General features: G+C 35.9%; 1 protein-coding gene across 1 annotated transcript in view; it reads right to left on the minus strand.

Moving 5' to 3' along the window:
• The window catches only part of sotv (exostosin glycosyltransferase sotv), a 574,706-nt gene that overhangs the window by 25,741 nt on the left and 526,391 nt on the right, over positions 1-22,574 (minus strand). The window contains exon 13 of the mRNA XM_068392356.1: positions 5,295-5,462. Coding sequence (XP_068248457.1) covers positions 5,295-5,462 — 168 coding nt within the window. The remainder of the gene's footprint in view (positions 1-5,294; positions 5,463-22,574) is intronic.

Below are 22,574 nucleotides of genomic sequence, written 5' to 3' on the forward strand. Positions count from 1 at the left end.
AGAGTTACTTGAGGAGGTGGATCAGTTTAAGTACTTGGGGTCTATTGTTGCAGCAAATGGTGGAGTGGAAGCAGATGTACGTCAGAGAGTCAATGAAGGTTGCAAAGTGTTGGGGGCAGTTAAGGGAGTAGTAAAAAATAGAGGGTTGGGCATGAATGTAAAGAGAGTTCTATATGAGAAAGTGATTGTACCAACTGTGATGTATGGATCGGAGTCGTGGGGAATGAAAGTGATGGAGAGACAGAAATTGAATGTGTTTGAGATGAAGTGTCTGAGGAGTATGGCTGGTGTATCTCGAGTAGATAGGGTTAGGAACGAAGTGGTGAGGGAGAGAACGGGTGTAAGAAATGAGTTAGCGGCTAGAGTGGATATGAATGTGTTGAGGTGGTTTGGCCATGTTGAGAGAATGGAAAATGGTTGTCTGCTAAAGAAGGTGATGAATGCAAGAGTTGATGGGAGAAGTACAAGAGGAAGGCCAAGGTTTGGGTGGATGGATGGTGTGAAGAAAGCTCTGGGTGATAGGAGGATAGATGTGAGAGAGGCAAGAGAGCGTGCTAGAAATAGGAATGAATGGCGAGCGATTGTGACGCAGTTCCAGTAGGCCCTGCTGCTTCCTCCGGGGCCTTAGATGACCGCGGAGGTAGCAGCAGTAGGGGAGTCAGCATTATGAAGCTTCATCTGTGGTGGAAATGTGGGAGGTTGGGCTGTGGCACCCTAGCAGTACCAGCTGAACTCGGTTGGGTCCCTGATTAGGCTGAAGGAACATAGAGAGTAGAGGTCCCCTTTTTGTTTTGTTTCATTGTTGGTGTCGGCTACCCCCCAAAATTGGGGGAAGTGCCTTGGTATATAGATAGATAGATAGACAAATAATATAGACGACACTACTGAAATTCTAAGCTGAATTCTTGCCATTGTTAGGATATGGATGACAATCAAACAACTAAAATTAAATAAAAATAAAACTGAGTTTATGGTGCTTTGAAAGAAAACAGCGTAAGAAACTTGGGTGATATTCAAATAAACAAAAATCACAACTCTATTACGATAACTAGTAGAGTTCGTGATCTAGGCATATCTCTTGATTGTAACAATGCCCAAATAAATAATGTAGTAAAAACTGCTGGTTATCATCTTAGAAACATTTTTTTTATAAAGAAGTAACTGGATGGACTTTCTGTGAAGAAACTTGTGACAAACTGTGTTATTACCAGGACTGAGTACTGTAATTTCATCTACTACAATTTACCAAAAGTGCAACTTGAGAAATAACTAAACATAATAAACGAGGAGCAAGACTGATGAAGGTGTCCCACCATAAGAAAGGATCACTTCAATTTACACTAGCTGCCAATTAAAGTGAGAATTGAGTTTAAAAAATGTACAATAACCCATCAAGTTATCAGAACCAGACGTCCAAAATATCTAAGGGAATTGCTAGATATATTGTGCAGCCAAAAAATCGAGTTGACACGAGAATAGTCAAAGATGTTTCAAATTATTGGAACCTAGATGAATGTCTACTGTAGGCTCTGGAGCCTTTAATTATATGGCCCTGAGACTATACAATAAGCTCCCACTAGACATTCCAAACACTGAAGATATTAAGGCCTTTAAGAAGAAATTGAAAACTTTCTTGTTCTCTAAGTGCTTTGATGGTGTGGATTGGACAATAAACAAGCAAAATATGGCGTGAAATGTTGAATGCTTTCAAACGAACATAGTAAAATGACTGTAGAGGCCCTGTAGAGAGTAAAGTTTTCCTGCTGTATAGGACCAGAGAAGCAGTCTGTAAAGTAAAGAGAGTAAGTACCTCCAAGATGGTTCACTCCATATCCTATCTGTGAGATAGCACCAAAACCGATAAAGAGGCATAGGTGTAAGCTAAACCCGTCTGTTAGAACTGAGACCTAGAAAATATATAATCCTTCTCCCCATATCTGTAATGATGGGTTTCTCACCAGAAGCCGAGGGTCCTACTTCAAGGACTGGATCCTCTCGGATTCTTATGACGCAATCCTTCAGAATATTTCCGCTAAAAAACAGTCCAAACTATCTTCGGGATGGCTGAGACCATCCGATACTCTTACATATAGCTTTGAATGCAAATACCTCCCACCCATGATCACTTCTCCCATTCATCTAAGCAGTCAGTAATAACGAATGATGAAATACCAACACCATTAAAAAATCTAAATAGAAAAATTAATAAATAAACATATACAGTAAACAGAAAAGTATATATAAAGGTAAGGGAAATATTATTGTGTGACTATAGCAAAAGAAAGTTTATAAAATTTGGAGGTCGAAGTAATATTGAGAAGAAGAAATCGATGAGAGAGAAATCTAGATTCAAACTGGGGCAGCAATTTTCCCAAGTTCAAGTGCCCTCTTGCCCGTCACAGTGCTTCAACATAAAAACAATATTCCCTGTTAAAGCGCGAGGACTTCATCAATGCATTCTTTCGTTAACAGAGATATATGGAAGAGACTTCTCAGCTAACAACATTAAGTATTTGATAGATTTTAAGAAGTCTTCTTCCACCAGACAATAACAGTCAGTGTGCAAAACATGGATGGCCTTCCTTAGGGACAGGACCCCATACCGGAAAACCCTGGACTTCTTGACTTCCTCTCTTTTCCAACTCTTTGAAGATTGGAAGCTTCAGCCATCAACAATTTTGTCAAACCAATCTTACTTGATAGAAAACCTCATGTGGGGACTTTTAATGTGAATTTAGATTTGGAGAGGTTTCACAAATTACTGTACTTTTCTTTGCAATGGCTGTTGGTATTAATTTCTTCAGTATCTTTGTTACTGAAGAGAATGCTTGATTTTTGGCCAAATCTGACGATTCCCTTATTACCCTAAAAGAGCTACCTCAGAAGATTTTATTCTTATTACACTTAGCCTCAGAAGCAAGAGTCAGTGAACTCCCAGTGACTTAAAGGCTTAGTTGTGGTAGCCTCTACCCAGTGTGTACCTTGCAAGCATTTTTACAAATATTAACACCAACAGGCAGTAGTCTGTTTCAAAATACCCAGACCAACAAGTCCCTTTCTACAGGGGCAATCTGTATCCCCTGTTCTCTCTCATCAAATGACTGATCCACTTTCCATCACAAATAAACCCAAGATGTGAGAAAAATAGCTTCTTCATTAGCTTGTTATATCTTTTGCTAATATGCTATTTCAGGATGTCCAAAGCTTATGGGTTAGTCTGGGTGTAGGTTTTTTTAAAACGCTACCTTAAACAAATCAAAATATGTGCAGTGTTCGTCTCAATCATGCCCCCTACGAAGGGAAACAGTGTAGATGAGAGAGATCCTCAACAGAGCCCTCTCCAGGGATTTCCTCTTCTGAGGTGATTGGGTAGATTTGTTAGTCTTTTCTTTAAACATATGTAATCATAAATTGGTTATTCTCTTGGTTTTAAGTAACTTGATCCTTATGGCTCACACCATTAAGGGGTTTTAATGAAGAAGGACCTATATCTTAGGGAGGTGGTGAGTGGTCCCCATGACCCTGCCACAAGGCCTTCCTTGACTTGTGATGGGATGAGGGACTTAACAGAGACATACTGCTGGGTTGAATATTATCTTCAGCACTGGAGATGCTGTGATAATTCAATAACAGTTCAATATGCGGGTCTCCCTTAATCACACCAAGTCGTGCCTTGTATGATATGTTGGCCCTACAGCAGGAAAAACAATATTTCTTTTGTATATCATGGTACCGTATTATTATTATTATTATTATTAATTATTATTAATTATTATCCTCATCACCATCACAATCATCATTATTATCATTATTACTATTATTTTTATTACTTGCTAAGCTACAACCCTGGTTGGAAAAGCAGGATGCTATACTCCCAGGGACCCCAATAGGTATAATAGCCCGGTGGGGAAAGGAACCAAGGAAAAATAAAGTATTTTAAGAACAGTAACAACATTAAAATAAATATTTTCTATATAAACTATAAAAACTTTAACAAAACAAGAAGAGAAATTAGATAGAATAGTGTGCCCGAGTGTACCCTCAAACAAAAGAACTCTACCCCAAGATAGTGGAAGACTATGGTACAGAGGCTATGGCACTACCCGAGATTAGAGAACAATGGTTTGATTTTGGAGTGGTCATCTAGAAAAGCTGAATACCATAGCTAAAAAGTCTCTTCTACCCTTACCAAGAGGAACGTAGCTACTGAACAATTACAGTGCAATAGTTAACACCTTGAGCGAAGAAGAATTGTTTGTTTGGTAATCTCAGTGTTGTCACGTGTATGAGGACAGAGGAGAATCTGTAAAGAATAGGCCAGACTATTCGGTGTAAGTGTAGGCAAAGGGAAAGTAAACTGTAAAGCAAGAGAATGATCCAATGTAGTACTGTCTAGCCAGTCAAAGGACCCCATAACTCTCTAGTGGTAGTATCTCAACGGGTGGCTGGTGCCCTGGCCAACCTACTACCTACCAAGACAAGAAATAAACTGAGGTTGGTTACCAATGAAAACTGATAACTGGTGAGGGTTGTGATTTAGGAAAAGTCTTGTTTTGTTTATTGTCATAAAGCTTACGCTTGATGTATTAAGTATATGGATATTGAAGAATATTAACTTCAATATTAATTGGAAAAAAGAAAATATTTATTTACTATAAATCTGTTACATAAAATGAGCATTGGGAAAAACTGATCTCTGAGATCCCAAAACTTGTGTGGCTGGTGTTTACCCACTATAAAAATTTCATGGACTAGATATGTATGGCCTATTCTTAAAAGACAACATGTAAATCACCTACTACCTGGGCATATTACTCTACTACCACTCTCATTTTATTCGGGTTCACAGAATTTCATTGCCATTACAAAGTGTCACTGATGGTTGTTTTTAACTAAAAAAAAGAGAGCTTATAGTATAAGAAGGGGTATGCAAAAGCTAAACAATAAAGGAATGGAGTGGTTAGGATAAATTTGAGAATTTCAGTTACTCTTACATTATACACACTAGATTCTTTATCATACTTCTGCCAAGTGCTAAGTGAATGTAAAAAAGTCATACCAATAAAATCAACCCTGTAAGTCCCTTATCAAAACCATTTAGAAAATTTTTAAAACTTTTTTAAAGCAAGGAATTAATTTCTATGAAAATCCCACACTATGATAAGCCAGTTTTTTCTTTGTAAATGAGGCCTTTTCAATAAAAGGTACCAGTATATTCCCAATGAGTCAATTATGGTAAGATTAAGGCACAAATATATAAATATCCTAATAATGGTAAACTTCTGTAAACTTACCTTTATTGGAGCTTTTCCTGTAAGATTAGCAACAAGGAAGTTCATAGCAATGTCTTCACAGTTCATATTAGTGTCCACCCACTCTTTTATATTACCTGGCAACTGAGTTGTATAAACATATGACCAGTACTTGTGGTAAAAAGCTACTCCTGTCAGAACCATTGATACCTGCAATGAATTACATTGTCCGAAAGAATATCCCTTTTTAAATTAGTTCACTGCTCTTACAAGCCATTGCAAAAAGATAACAACTTTTTAAATAAGCAGTTCATAGCTCTTTCAAGCCATAACATGACAAGAAACCACATTTTTTAGTTTGTTTGGTCTTAAACAATAAAGAGACCTGCAATATTATATTTTGAAAAACTTTCATTCCAAGGTAATTAACTCGTTAAATTAATAGTCTATGAGAAAGTAACACAACAAAATTCAAATGAACACATTTGAATTTGTCATATTCTACATTAGATTAGCCACTAACAATGCCTAATAATAATAATATTCATAATAATAATGGATAATAATTAGTATTATAATTATAATATCAATAATTATAATAGGCTAGGGCAGGAAGTCCAAAATAACAGGATATACCAAAGAGGTATTGCATTATCTGCCATATGACCAGTATATCAAAGGGCAAAAATGGACTTAATCTGTATAAAGGAGACCCAAAAGTTCCAGGCTCTCTAGAAACCTGTCACATTACTTCCAAGGCTATATTCTCTTGCAAGCATAGGACACCTTATCCACTACTGAGAGTCACTACTTGTGACTTGAGAACCACATGGGTCAGGTTACCACATAACACCAAGCCAAAGAACAGCTAATATTCATATCACGAGAGTGGAAAGAACTATAAGTTAAGATACTCACTTCAAGAAGGGGAAACCCTAATGAGGAGGCTAGAAATCCATCATGATATACCTTCCAACGGGTGGTTGAGGATTCCTTGCCTCTGCCAGAGATCCCTCTCTAGAAGCCACAATCAAGCCAAGAACAATACAAGCATTGACATCTGCTTAGATTTGTTTAAGTTAGTGCCTTATAAATATCCTATGCCAGATCATCACACAAAGTTCTGGATATCATTGTGTTTTAGGGACAGAATGAGGATCGGCCTCCATTATGTATAAAGGGGTAATTTGGAATGGATGCTATAAAAAACCAGATTCTGATGACATGGACATCTAAAGATAGATTGAAGGCAGAAGCCCAATTAAAAAATTGTCAAAATGAGCCTGCGAAGCCAAAATATACAATGTTGGCCTGAAAGAGAGGAGTAGGAGTCATTATCAAGACATAGCTGGACGAGTGGGTGAATAATTCCTTATCTTTGCCTGCCCAATGTAGCCAGTTTAATGACCCTTGCCCCAATGACAAATGTCATTAAAAACAGAATTTAAGTAATAAAATTATTTCCATACTTACATGCGAGTTACTGAGCCAGTAGCCTCAAAAAGTTTATTGATCTTAAAAAGTAATAAAAAAAATTCCCACTCTCATATAACCCTCCTATCTGGACAGTGTCTGATCCCCCTCTACTTAGGGGATGATAGAACCTGCTTGTCCCATTACATAAAGTATGTTATTCTTATCAAAGTTGGATAAAACTTCTACAGCTCCTACTGACCTTTTTGGAAATAAGTGACAGTAGGGGGGGGGGGGGGGAGGGGAGGAGGAATAGGAGATTCGCATCACACCTTATAAAAAATCTAAATTATATTAGGCTTGATTATTTGAATGATAAAGGCTCTATTTACTATTCTCAACTCCATATTCAAGAGAGGAAAAGTTTTTACTCATGTATATTATTGAAACTTTGGACTTCCCTTTGAGTAAGCTAACTAAATTGACTTACGTATCTATCTATAAATTCAGAAATTCTGACTAAAACACCATACAACATTAAATACAAACCGAGATAAACCTGAAGAAAATAAAAACTTTTGCTAAATTAACCTCCATAATTTATAAAAAATGGACAAAATTAAATCAACACTTCTCTTTCGAAAATACTTGGAGTCCCTTTTGAAAATACTTGGAGTCCAACATTCTTTTACAAGTTATCCAAGCTTCTTTCAAATAATGTTTGATAAAAACTGATATGCTATGTCACTGAGATACAGTTAACAAAGGATAATTTTCAAAAAGAAATTAAGAGAGGTAGCAAATACCTTTCAGAGGTACTCTGCACCAGGTTTTGGTGAGCTTGAGTGACAAGTCTTTAATAATGATTATAATAACAATCATATTTATTATGATAATAATAATATTAATAATAATGATTATATACTATAATCATATATAATTGTCATTCTTGTAATTATTATTATCAAAAGGGAGGAGATTCACCAGCCTAACGAGTTAAGCTTGACTCTTACAGAGCTGGCCCAATTAAATTCGGGAGGAAAAAATCTGATTTGAATTAAAACTAATTAATAAAAAAAGGAATATATAGAAATTATAAGCGATAAACTAATCAGATAAAAATCTGTAATCAATAGAAATTAAAATCTTATTAATAAAACCTTTTTCTTTATAACGTTAAAATCTTAAATCAGCCCAACGAGTCAATCTTGACACTTACAGAGCTGGCCATTAAAATCATAAAAAAAGAGAAATCTCAGACTAATAAAATACCGAAAAAAAAAATTGTCAAAACACAAATATCTGTCTTTTAAAAACATCGCAATTGCAAGATAAATGTTGTATGGTTGAGACGTAAACTGCGTATTGGGGCACCGGTGTACCAAGATGTTTCACTTGATGTATATTGGTACATATGTGGCTCTAATAGCCCTTTCAAAAACTTTCACAAACATGAGTATTTTGATAGGTTTTGTGTAAATTTATCTTATGAATGCACATGTAATGCAATGGTACCAAGTAATAAGTTAAAAATGATAAGGGTATAATCATATATGTAAAAAGAAAAATACAGGCATCCAGAATATATGTAAAGTTTATTTACATCTTACCTCCAGAATATAAGCATTGCATTATGTAACAGTAATCAACTGTACAGGAAAATGTTCCTTATACCAAATAACATTGAGCAACTGAATAAAGGTTATGAAATAAAAATTTTGCTCTCATAACAGTAAAAAATAATATGCCAAGTAGATGTTTCACTGTTGCGTATTAGTATATCTATGGGCTGAACACCTCATTTCATAAACTATTACAAAAGTTTATGGAATGAGGTATTTAGGCCAGAAATGAGCCAAAATTTTCATTTACATACAAATTGTTTGTTTGTGTAAATAAAAACCTTGCTTTCATAATGGAAGAAAACTAATGCAAAAGATCGCTACATATTACTTTGAATATCACATTAATGTATGTGGAGCATGTATTTTTATGTTCTACACTACAGGACACCCTCTAACAATGTTACATAGCTCTTCTCTCTGCAAGTCCAACAGGGCACGGGAGAGAGCCGAGTTGCCAAACACAGTTAACATATTAAGATAGTGTCACACTAGCCTCCTGGCTAGTACAGTGGGAACGTATTTGCCTAGAATTTGCATGGCAGCAGATCGATCCTAGCCTGGGACCTTGAGTTTAAGCTGTCTACTGCTGTGGTTGGGCTTGCCCGGCTGACAGTCTGAGCATCAATTCTGATGAAACTGGAACTGAAACCAGACACCTTACCTTTACACTCACTGCACATGAGAAGTGCTTAATGAGGTATGTATGAATATTAAAACTCCATGCGTCAGTTTTGTATGACCAAAAACGCAACCTTTCTGAAATGACTTCGGTCCTTTCTTTTTGTTCTGAGAATTTCCACAGAGAAACAATTGGCTGTCTGATTGTCACATTCTTTATTCCACCGAGTTTATCATTTGCCTGCCAAAAAATGCTTTATGATGGGTATATACTCTTTAACAAGTAGTTTAATGGCTTGTATCAGTAAAGAATCCAACATATTTCAATATTCCTCCTTTGGGGATAAATTTTTTAAGGGGTTCCTTAAATTGTTTTACTAGTTAATTTCTTATGAGTATAACCATTTAGGCTTTAGGGCTTCTATGGCACTTCTTGAATCGGTATAAATGACAAACTTTTGGTTCACACGATCTTCAATTGTTTTAATTATGTCAATTGCTGATGTAATTGAGGATAGTTCAGATGTCAATACTGAAGCTTCACTAATAATGAGAGCTGACAAATTTTGTCAGAGGATACTCGACATGGAAAAGTTCTGCTTTTATCAACACTAGAATATTCTCTTTTAGATAAGTTACACATGAAAAAAATAACTTTGAGTACAGTTGAACATACCGGTATCTTACAATAATTTTACAATAACTTTAAAGAGCTTGCTTATTTTGAAAAATAGTAAATCTTATTGTTACAAAATAAGTTATCTGATCATAAATCTTATATAAATTTTAACTTCTTCAATTCTAAATATAAAATAATAAAATTTATTAAAAAAATATTCAAGCTTATCACAAACTAACAATAATCAAATTCCATAACTTGCTACTTTTAGAGAGTGAGAGAGAGAGAGATTGGTTTCTTATTACTGTATAAGTTATGTGAGTTATTAAGACTCGTAAGTTTTGTGTAACTCTTATGTAACACCATAGCACACTATACATATCGAGAACAACATCATTGCATCCATATGTGTAAGACTTTAATTAGATAAGTGATTATAAGTGACATGGCATATGTACCTCATTATTAGACTTTGTATAAACTACCTTAAGAAGAGCCCACCTCTTCTTCTTTCCCACCATTATCCCTACATTATAGGGTCGGTTTCTTGATGCACCCTCTCCAATGCTTCCTATCAAAGGCTTCCCATTCCACCAAACCTCTTCTCTCAAAATCATGCTTCACCTTATCTCGCCATCTAGTTCTCTACCTGCCTCACAATTCCCCCCTCCCCTTAAATCTGCAGTCTTTAGTGTAGACGCAACAGTTCCTCCTTTACATAAACCACAAGACTCTGACACTTACTGTCCAAAGGAAAAGGCAACCCTTTTAGCTGATGTGTTTAACTGTAAGCAGAGTAATGAGAAACCTGATCTTCCTAATTCCGGTTTCCTGAGGTTAAACTAACCAGTTTACCTTTTCAATCTTGGGAAATTAAAGCTCTCTTGATAGACACTGATGCTTAACCCTGGATAGGCACGCTCCTCGGACACCCCTTTAAGGGTATACTCGGACGCGAACGACCCCGACGCCAAAAAAAATTCTTGAAAAATCAGTTTTTGCAGTAACCTCCTTTTTTCTTTTGCCAAAAAAAACTTCAATGAATGCTTAAAACAACTGTAAAAATAAATACTACTCATCTGCAGAAAAACTATTTATTATAAATATTTTAAAAAATTAAGTAGAAAAAAAAAGACCTGACATAAAAATTCATAAAAAAAAGTTTATACATATATACACAAATCCTTTTAGGAATTGATTCTTGAATGTTTAGGACACATCTTGATGTATTTTGGATGAAGTCAGACCCATGGAGGTGAAGATCTGAAATGAGAAAAAAAGAGTAACTTTTTTTGGCCAAAAAAATTTGTCCAAATTTCATGAATTTTTTTGGGTACCCAAATGAAATAGGAAGTGGCTAATTTTTTTAGGGAATAAACATATGTTATCCTAAAATAGAAATATGTAAAAAAATCTTCATTATTTTGTAAATTACATTTATATCAGGGGCCATATCTAAAGGTAATTTTTTGAGTACTTAGAAATTTCGTAAAAAAATACATATATTTAATATATAATATGATATTTATGCAGGTAAAAATATACCAAAATATCACAAATTCTATAGGGAACAAGAATATATATAGATAGGGCAGCTTACGCTTCGGATATGTCCACAAAATGGCCGCCAACCACACTGACTCAGACTCCCTAATCTGCCACTTGAAATGTAGGAAGGGTATGTCAATTTCAAGGTGTTATTTACTAATCTAATTATTATTGGATATGCATAAAAATTGTATGGTGGGTTGCTGGATAATTGTCGATTATTTTACGACTATAAAATTGAAATTCTGACCCAAAAAAAATTTTTTGAAGGGAAATAAAATCGAAAAAAAAAAAAAATGTAAAACAATATAATATTTTAGCTAAAAAAAATTTGATATTCAATCAAAAAAAAAAGTAAACAAAATTTTCCGACAAATAAACATCTAGAGGAATCATTACTCTGTGATAGTTCCTTAGTACGTAGTAATTTTGAAAGAAATGGGAAAAAACGAAAAAATGGCAATCACAGGAAAATCGAACACATACCTATATATACGCCATATCTGGCTAAAAAAAAAAAGATAGGCATGGGTAGCCAGATCATCTAGAAACACTTTCCAACACTATAAAAATATAAGTTTTGCGACACTACTTGCCAATTCCTTACGGTAACATGACTAAGCAAATAAATGCAAAACAAATAAAAAGGGGCACTCGTGGAAAAATGGCCATTCTAATATACGGCATTTCAGAAAAAAAAAAATTTCAGCCACGTGCTAGGCAAACCATCAAGGCACATTTTCCGACAAATAAACATATAAATGAATCATTACTCTGTGATAGTTCCTTAGTACGTAGTAATTTTGAAAGAAATGGGAAAAAACGAAAAAATGGCAATCACAGAAAAATCGAACACATACTTATATATACGCCATATCTGGCTAAAAAAAAAATAGGCATGGGTAGCCAGATCATCTAGAAACACTTTCCAACACTATAAAAATATAAGTTTTGCGACACTACTTGCCAATTCCTTACGGTAACATGACTAAGCAAAAAAATGCAAAACAAATAAAAAGGGGCACTCGCGGAAAAATGCCCAACATTCTAATATACGGCATCTCAGATAAAAAAAAAGACATGCACGTGTTAGCCCAACCATCAAGGCACACTTTCTAACACATAAACATGAAAAAAAAATCAATAATATACGGCAATTCCTTACTACGTAGTAAATTTTTACAAATATTGAAAAAAAAACAGAAATTGGCAACCGCAGTTAAATACCCAATATACCAATAACTACGTCGTATCTGACAAAAACAAAATCACGCATGGGTAGCCAGATCATCTAGACACACTTTCCAACACTAAAAAAGCAAAAGTTTTGCGACACTATTTCGCAATATCTTACGGAAAAATGACTTGGCAAAAAAATGAAAAAAAATGAAAAAGGGGTACTCGCGGTAAAATGCCCGACATTCCAATATACGGCATCTCAGATAAAAAAAAAGACATGCACGTGTTAGCCCAACCATCAAGGCACACTTTCTAACACATAAACATGAAAAAAAATGAATAATATACGGCAATTCCTTACTACGTAGTAATTTTTACAAATATTGAAAAAAAACAGAAATTGGTAACCGCAGTTAAATACCCAATATACCAATAACTACGTCGTATCTGACAAAAACAAAGTCATGCATGGGTAGCCAGATCATCTAGACACACTTTCCAACACTAAACAAGCAAAAGTTTTACGACACTATTTGGCAATATCTTACGGAAAAATGACTTGGCAAAAAAATGAAAAAAAATGAAAAAGGGGCACTCGCGGTAAAATGGTCCTCGTGGTGATGAACGACATTTTAACTAAAAAAAAAATCATGCACATGGTAGCCAAACAATCCACCAAGACTTTCCACAACTGATAACCTATACAAGTTGCACCATTCTACGACAATTTCATAATACGTAATAACTTTGATAATTATGCAAACTACCTTAGAAGGGTAAACTCGGTCGCGAACGACCCCGACGCGTCTCAGAAATCGGGGAAGGAGTACAGCTACAGCAATGCACATCTGGACACTACTAGAGCGTGTAGGGGAGACACCTCCTGCAGGTCGATCACCCACAAATTCAGTCACGGGGGTGAGTCACGTGAGAAAAACCTGTTTTTTTTTGACGCTCGGGGTCGCGAACGACCCATCGTACCTATCCAGGGTTAAGAAAGGTGTCCACCCAAATGATAATTTTCCTTTGCCGTTTATAAAGACTCCAGATTTCTTAGCTCCAAAGTTATCTATACTTTTGCACAAGTTAGCAAGAATAAGTTCTTTTAGCATTTGTTGGAGGATTGGTAATGTTATTCCCTTATGTAAATGCATTTATGGTAGCTCAAGTCCAGCTGATTACCACACAATTTCCATAACTCCCATATTATCTAAAGTTTTTTAATGTCTTTTGGCAAAATGTCTAAATAGGTTTGCAATTTGTCTTTCATAAAGGCCTTGGAGCATGTGATGCCATTCGTACAATCTTCAATGCTGTACAGTACACAGCAAAACTGTTGATACCTGAATTCAGTGATTTTCGTTTGAAAGTAACTAACTGGCAACTCACATTCTTCACATTTCTAATGTGACTAGGTTCCCATGATGAAACATTTTGAAACTTCGTTCAATAAAAGATACAGTTCATTGAGCATGATTTTGAAAAATTTATGCTATATTTTTTATCAAAATATCAGCTAGATCATTAGGGAAAAATTAACCCAATAATCTTTAATCATGGTAAAACTGAAAAGAATAAACACCTAATGAGTCCGACCTTTCAGCCATCAGTTATGTATTTAATGTAAAGAACGTATCAGAGATTTAGGGGTGGGAGGGGTCTAACCGAACAACAACTGGGGGTCTCACGGTGGCACTCTCACAAGTAAGTCATCTACCCAATATGGCTAGAGCTATGCAACAGCTACCGGATAACTGTAACTCTAGTTAAGCTTTTTTACCAGATTCTCTATAAAAAATAAATAAAACCAATTGTCTTAACATCAACGAAAGAACTGTTTATAGATAGCTAAACGATACAATGGAGAAGAAAATTGAAAAGCCACCGCTGCTGCACAACCACAGACGAAGACAAAGAGTTATACAGCTAATTGCATAGGCCTAGACTGCAGAGCCATCCTATCATCAACATCACCATTATTATTATTATTATTATTATTATTATTATTATTATTATTATTATCACTATTATTATTATTATTATCATTATTATTGTTATTATCATAATTTAAGATACGTTGTTATTGTCTCTAGGTATTTGTTTACAAGAGCACACTCTCCATTTACTACAAAATTGCGCAATCCTACAGCTCTCCTCTTTTTGTACAGTAATTAGGAGGTTCTTTAAATGCTGGGAAAGCAAAAAATAGCAAGATATGTTGCACAAGGGGGAGAGGGGCAGGGGTTGGTTGACGAGGTACTAAACGACCTGGAACTGACATCTTCAACATAGTCAATCAAAGAGAAGTTCGTGACCGCAGCGTACATTTGGTATATATTCAAAATATATACTAAATTAAAAATGGATCAATTACTCAAAAGTGTCACTATTTGTGAATCGTACATTTTATTTGGTAAATACTTGACAACAAATCTTATTTTTTTAAAGAAACTTTTTATGAGAATGACTATTTTTGCTGCGTATGTCTGTATTCATTGGCGGGAAATTTACTGTCAGGCATCCTTAGTGTAGCAAAACTTCGTCTGGGAAAACTAATCATCCTCAAAATAGTTTCTTTAAAAAAAAACACTTTAATAAGATTTATTATCAATATTTAACAAATATAAAATATACAATTCACAAATATTGACACTTTTGAGTAATTACTCGATTTTCAATTTAGTGTATATTTTGAATACATACCAAATGTCCGATGACGTCACGTTCTCTTTGATTGACTATGTTGACGATGTCGGTTCCAGGTCGTTTAGTACCTCTCAACCAACCCCTCCCCCTCCCCCCCTTGCGCAACATATCTTGCTATTTTTTGCTTTCCCAGCATTTAAAGAACCACCTAATTACTGCACAAAAAGAAGGAGAGCTGAGGATTGCATAATTTTGGAGTAAATGGAGAGAATGCTGTTGTAAACAAATACTTGTCTCTCTGGAAAATCTGCACAAAAAAACTTGTCGCTGAATATGTCTGACCTAATTATAGTCTTCTGTTCGTTAAGTAAAGTAAAATAATAAAAAGGTAGAATTAATTGTGGTTCTAATAGCGAAAATAACTCACAACCTCGCTTAATTATTCATTTATTTATTTATCAATTTTTCCTCTAACTGAAAAACCCCATTAGGAGACTAGAATTATATAAGTACCGATGACTATAGTCTAAACTATGATTTGTAATAATTTATTGCAAGTTTTGAAACTGCTACCCTAACTAACGTTTGTTTTATACACAAAACGACATAAGCAAAAAATAAGTAATAACTTTTAAATCAAACCCCAAATGCATAAATTGTTATCATTAGACTATAGCACTCTGTTTAAACTGTTCTCCATCTAGACGTCCTCTTTTTCTAGTTTGAATCCTTCTATCCAGACAGACAGCTCAAACACTAGTCTCACTGACTCTCTCGGAATCACGTTGATGAACGGTTTCGTGCTACAGTAACATTATTTTAGTTCTGAAGTATCGTTTAAGCATGAAATGTTTTTTAACGATCTAACATTATTCATTGATAGAATTATATATAACAAGTGACCAACATTGTCTCAAACATACACATGTTTACAAAGTGAAATATAAGATTTAATACTAAGTGACAACTTAAGAACAACACTTGTCCAAAGCAAAAACAAAAAATAAAAAGTATCATCAGTTTTGCTGCATACTAAACAGAAATCCCTTGATGGTGGTCGGGGTCAGGAAGTTTGTATGATTGGCCTTGATTTTAGAACTGCTTATGCCCGTGTTAATCATGAAGCTATTATTTTCAAACTCAAACAGTTTGGAGTGGGTGGATCTTTTCTTAGCATTATTATTGATTTTTTAAAGTAATAAATCGCAAAAAGTTGTTGATGGGCACCATAGCGACCACAGGAATGTGATATCTGGTGTTCCTCATGGTAGTGTTCTTGGCCCATTACTTTTCATACGATATACACGTGACATGTGGTTTGGCCTAGAAAACAAGCTTGTTGTATATGCAGATGATGCTACTTTCTTTGCATCAATTCCATCTCCTGAATTTATATCTGAGGTTGCTGAATCCCTTAATAGAGATCTAGCTAAATTTAGTGTATGTCGCAAATTAAGTGGCATGAAGTTGAATCCTAACATAACTCAAGTATGATTTAAGTAGGTCAAGGAGACTTACACCACATCTGGATCTCAGCATTGATAATGTTTCTTTAACTCTGTATGACTGTTTTAAAATTTTAGGTGTCATTCTCGATAGCAAATGTACTTTTGGAAAACACATTAGGTCTGTGTCTTCTTCAATTGTGGAAAAAATTGTCTTATTGAGAAAGTTTTTTTAAGATTTTTAGTCATCAATCTATTCACAAGAAGTGTTTTAATTCTTTCATTCTACCTTGTTTCGAGTAATGTTCTCCTGGATGGTCTTCAGCTACTTATTCTCATCTTAATTTGTTAGACAGGAGCTTATGGTCTATTAAATTTCTTATTCCTGATCTAGATATTAATCTCTGGCACTGTCGTTCAATTAGTTCATTATGCATGTTAAATAAAATTTTTCATAATTTTGATAATCCTTTACATGCAGATCTCACCGGACAGTACCATCCTGTTTGTAAAACTAGGTATGCAATTAATTCTAATAGCTATGTCTTCTCCATCACGAGGCTCAATAATACACATTATACTAGAAGTTTTATTCCAGCTGTGACCAAGTTGTAGAATGATCTTCTTAATCGGGTAATTGATTTGGTAGAACTTCAAAAGTTCAAACTTGCAGCTAATGATTTTATGTTGAACAGGCTGAATAGGCTGACATGTCTCTTTTTATAGTTTACATATCAAATATCTGTTTTAATGTTTTCACTGTTCTTCAAATATTTAATTTTAATTGTCCATTACTCTTCATAGCGTTTATTTATTCCTTAATTTATTTCCTCACTGAGTTATCTTTCCCTGTTGGAGCCCTTGGGCTTACAGTATCCTACTTTTCCAACTAAGGTTGTAGCTTTGCTAGTAATAATAATAATAATAATAATAATAATAATAATAATAATAATAATCATAATAATAATAATAACAGGTTCCTCACAAGCCCTCCTCACTCCCTCCCTACCATTCATCCTCAACACGTGCCCACACCATCTCATTCGTGAAACTCTTATTACCTCTGTAATCTTCAATACAACTGCCATTCTTCTTATTTCATCAAGCTTTGCTTCCTCTTTTTGTCTTAGAGCCCATGTTTGCAATGCATACATTAACACTGATCTTATTGGCCTTTTCTTATCACATACCACTCGCTACCTCCTCCTACTTCCTCCAAGCTTCTTTTATCCTATTCTAAACTCCAGCTACACATCCTCCTTCCTATTTTATAACAGATCCTCTACTGTCATGCATAGCTATCCTGTCCCTACCTTACTCCTCACCATAGCTTCCTTCGTATTCACATTTACTCTCAAGCAACCCATTTCTATAGTCTCTTGCTACTCTACAATCATTCTATGTAAGCCTTCCTCATTTTCAGCGGTATTTATGAAATCATTTGTATTTAGCAATTCCCTCACTCTTCACATCTAATCTCTTCACTTAACACAACCCTGACCACCACAAATAAAAATGGACTTATGCTGATCCCTTGTGTAACCCAACACTAACTTCAGTGGTTTCTGTTTCCCCAACAGCTGTTATTAGTTTGTTCTTGTTCTTTTGTACATCATCTCTATCATTCTAACTAACTTCTACAGGACTTCTCTTCCTTTAGCACCAAAACATCACTTCTCTTGGTATTCTATCATAAGCCTTCTCTAGATCTACAAAAGCACAGAAGAGATTCTGGTCTCCATCCTAGCCTTACTATAAAGATGGCATCCACAGTCGCTCTCCCCTTCATGAATCCATACTGGAATTTCCCAATCTTTACAATCTCGCTCCATCTCTCATCTAGTACCCTTTCAAAAACTTTCAAATCATGCTTTGTTGGTTTATTCCCTCTGTACTTACCATAATATATGTACATTACATCACCTTTCTGCATAAATATAAATATCTTTGTCTCATCCTATTCTTTAGGCATTATTTCCTTTTCCTAAGTTACTCTTAATAAATCTGGCATCCATTCTACCCCCTCTGTAACTATTATCTTGACCATTTCAATTTGAAACTCTGATGGACTGGGTGCTTTACCTTTTTTTATTTTAATCAATGCAAGCTCACTCCTGTATTCCGTATCTTCCTCACTGGCCCTCCTCCCTTTCTGCTTTTCCAAGTTCAAAATACTCTCTCCATCGCCTCTTAATTTTTTCCATCCCTATCCAATATATTTTCATATTTATCCTTGATAACTCCAAGTTGTCCCAAATCCTGCCTTTGCCTTTTCCTTAATTTTGAAATTGTATAGATATCCTTTTCTCCTTCCCTTGTTCCTAGCCTTTCATTTAATTGCTCTTCCAAAAGCTGTACCTACTTTCCTCCTAGAATCCTTTATCTTCTTTTCTATTCCTTAAATGCCTTTGATTTTCTTTTAACTGGTTCTTGCACCTCTCTGTTCCACCACCAATTTCCTCTTTTCAACACACCATATCAGCTGATTCTTCCCAATAATTCCTCTGTTTCCCAACCATATATTTTCCACTTTGTTAACCTGTCCATTACCAAAGTGTTCTCTCTCTCTCTCTCTCTCTCTCTCTCTCTCTCTCTCTCTCTCTCTCTCTCTCTCTCTCTCTCTCTAATATTGCTCACCCTTTTCTCCTTTACGGTACCAAACCTTAATTCTAGATGATTGGGTTTTCTACTTCTCATTTTAAAATCCATCACTACCAGTCTATGTTGTGTAACACATGCTTCCCCCAAAATCACTGTACAATTAACCAAATTGTTTTCGTGAACTCCTCTAACCAGGATATATCTTTGGCTTTCCACTCCTCCACTTTCATAGGCTATCAGGTGCTCATCCAATTTCTGAAACCAGGTGTTCATACATGTTAATTCAAACAGCTGAGCCATCTCTAATATATACTCACTCTCTTCCTTTCTAATTCCAAACCCATGGTGTCTATGGATCTCCTCATATCCATCTCTTCTCTTCCCCACTTTGTAATTCATATCTTAGCTCCTATGCTTAGCTTCTCCTCTTTCACTGTTCTAATAGCTACCGGGAGCCTCAAATTCTTGTATAAATAATTCCCTTTCTTGTTCTTGGCAACCCATCTGAGGTGCTATATGCTGAAATTAGATTATATCCAGTTATGAGATTACATATACCTACATTGATTTTCTTTTGTTCATGTTCGATCGCTTATACTTTAGGTTATTTACATGTCGTCGTCAGTCAGGTTCAGAGTACTACAAATAACAGATCTAGCCTGATGTAGCTTCCTATGTATCTGAGCACCCATCTCTACTCATCCAAGATGGGGAAGGGTCGATAAAAGGAGACCTAAATCCTGGCAGTTCCATCAACACCTGGACGGTTCACCGTGCCCGTCAAGGCATCTTATAATGCCATCGAAACAGACAAAACCCTTTAACCTTACTGGCATGGAATGTTCACATCTTACTTGATAATGATGAAAGTAATAGACACTACCGCAAGACTGCTCTAGTTACATGTGAGCTTAGCAGATACAAAATTGACATTGCTACTTTGAGTGAGACTCGCCTCTCAGGATAAGATAATCTAAATGAGGTTGGGGAGGGTTACACCTTCTTTTGGAAGGGTTATCCTGTATATGAAAGAAGAATGCATGGAGTGGGTTTTGCAGTTCGTAACACTCTGCAGCAAAAATCCCTGAATCCCAAGTAGGCATATCAGAGAGGCTAATATCCTGGCTTATCCCTCTCTTTAGAAGGACGTTTAACCCTCATAATTGCAAATGCTCCACCACTTAACTCTGATGATGCTGTTAAGGACTCATACGAAACTTTTGATTCCACTATTCGCAGAACACCTTGTAAGGATAAACAGATTATATTAGGTAATCTTAATGCTAGAATGGGGGAAAGATCAACATTTTTGGGAAGGAGTTCTGGGCTACCATGGCATTGGCAAAATGAACAGTAATGGCCTCAGACTCTTGTCCCTATTTTCAAAACACAACGTGGCAATAACCAAAACCCTATACTAGATGAAGAATAAATATAAGACTGTGAGGATACATCTTTTCGAGTACAGTATGTGCTCATCAGACATGACCAAAACGAAGTACTTCATAGTAGAGCAAGAAGCGGTGCCAAATGTTCGAGAGACCACAACCTTATTCGAACCAAACTAAGGTTCATAATAAGAGCCCAGATCCCTCGCACAACTTCTACCAAAAAAATTAATTGCAATGCTTTAAACAACATTGATACAAGGGAAAACTATCACAGTTCAATTGCGCATAATATATCTTGCCTTCCACCTATTGAACCTGGAAAGTATATAGATATCGATAGTGAATGGTCAAACCCAAAAGTGCTAATCCATCACTCAGCAGAGGAAACCCTGGGATTCTCCGAATATCACAGCAAAGACTGGTTTAACGAAAATGCAGAAGAAATATATGACCTCGTCAATTAAAGAAAAAAAGAAAAAAAAATAGAGCACATAATGCTTGTTTCTAAAACCCGAGCATCTGTTCACAAAAGACTATATTTCACAACCTTAGAGCTGAAACTCAGAGAGCACTATGTAACATGGACAATGGCAGCGGGGAGCTTTTTTTTCTCCAACTCGGTAGGTTTAGCCTTGCTGCTAAGACCAGCTCCGAGCATCCAGACTAGGACCGGACCATTATTATCTCTTCTCCATGTTCCTATTTCTGTTTTTCTCCCTTTCTTAACCTTTCTATCCAAACTCTCAACTTTCAATCTCTCCTGAGTTGAAAAATAAAAACAGATATTTACATACGACAGATATTTATAACTAGCCTATACTGTACACATATAGACATTAAGGAGCTGACAGTTACCTCATGCGTCAGAGCAGAGGCTTTGGAACCTCTATAAACAATGCTAGGATCTCACTCACAGGTTTCAAGAGACTGGGATAGAGGAATCCCAGGGTGACAGGGGACGTAAGAATGGAATAGTGCAATTAGTGCCCCGCAAAGCACATTCCTAAGGTGTAATTGCTGACCACTCCCAGTGACCGACCCCTAGCGAAATAGCCTCAACTGCTCATGAGGTTGACATAGCTTTTGTCCCTTGTTGGAGTCCTGGCCAACTAAAAACCCCAGATGCTGCTTCTTGGTAATACTGTACTCTTTAGTACCTAAGAGTCTGGCTGTTCCTGGATGTCCAGAAATCCCAGTAATCGCAAGCCTTCCACTGTCAATCCTGGTGAGAAAACAGGCTTCTGTCTTGTGCTGCTCAGTTGGGAGCTGCGGCACATTAGGGTCAGCCCAACTTTGAGGAGACTTAACTGTTGCTTTGGGAGCCCTTATGGGAGGTTAGGAGCAGAAAAGATGTCAAGTCTCCCAGGATTGAGCAGATGCGACAGCAGGTGGGCAACTATTAGCCAACCCTCCTTTTTTACACTAGTGGTCAAAAAGCTAATAACTAGAAGTTATTAGCTGAGATTTTCAAACAGACACACTTTAGACAATATAACAGAGAAATTAAAAATGAATGATAAACTGAAGTTGAAGCACAACTGTGAAAAATGCAAAATAAACAAATGGTGCATAGACTTCAAAGAAGGGTGCGCTGCTAACCTGTACCGTAATAGTGTATGCCTCTTCTGTCAGCAAGAACTGCAAATTGAAAAATTAAAAAATGAGAACAAAGAACTAAGAGAACAATTGAAAGAGATCATGTCAAAGTTCCAGCAGTTAGAAATAAGGAACAAAGAAGTCGTAGATGATGATGTAGAAAATGGGATTAGTAGCCAAGAAATACAAAACAAGGTAAAATCGAGGACAGAACCTAGAGAGAAAATAACAAACAAAAACAGAGAGTTCATGAAACCCACTAGAGGAAGGGTAACCAAGGACAAGAAGACTAAACAACAGCCTAGAAAAGTAACTAACACCAAAAACAGATTCCCTAGAAAAGAAAGAGGAAGATGAGACGGTGTTAATCGGACACTCTATGGTAAAGGACCAAGGGGAGCACTTCGGCCTCAAAAAGAGGAGAAAGGTCAGGTCCTATCCAGGTGTCAATGCATAGAAGATAAAAGAGGTAGTCAATAAAACTATGACAAAGGACAAGAAGACAACTATTGTTGTACAGGCAACTGAAAATGACTTACACCTAAGAAGGGATACCTCTGGCCAAACAGAACCTTTGGTTAAACAGCTAGAAAAACTGTTGAATCAGTTAGAAACAAGACAAATAATACTACAGATATAGG

Source organism: Palaemon carinicauda, chromosome 18 (assembly GCF_036898095.1).
Source record: "Palaemon carinicauda isolate YSFRI2023 chromosome 18, ASM3689809v2, whole genome shotgun sequence".
NCBI lineage: Eukaryota > Metazoa > Arthropoda > Malacostraca > Decapoda > Palaemonidae > Palaemon > Palaemon carinicauda.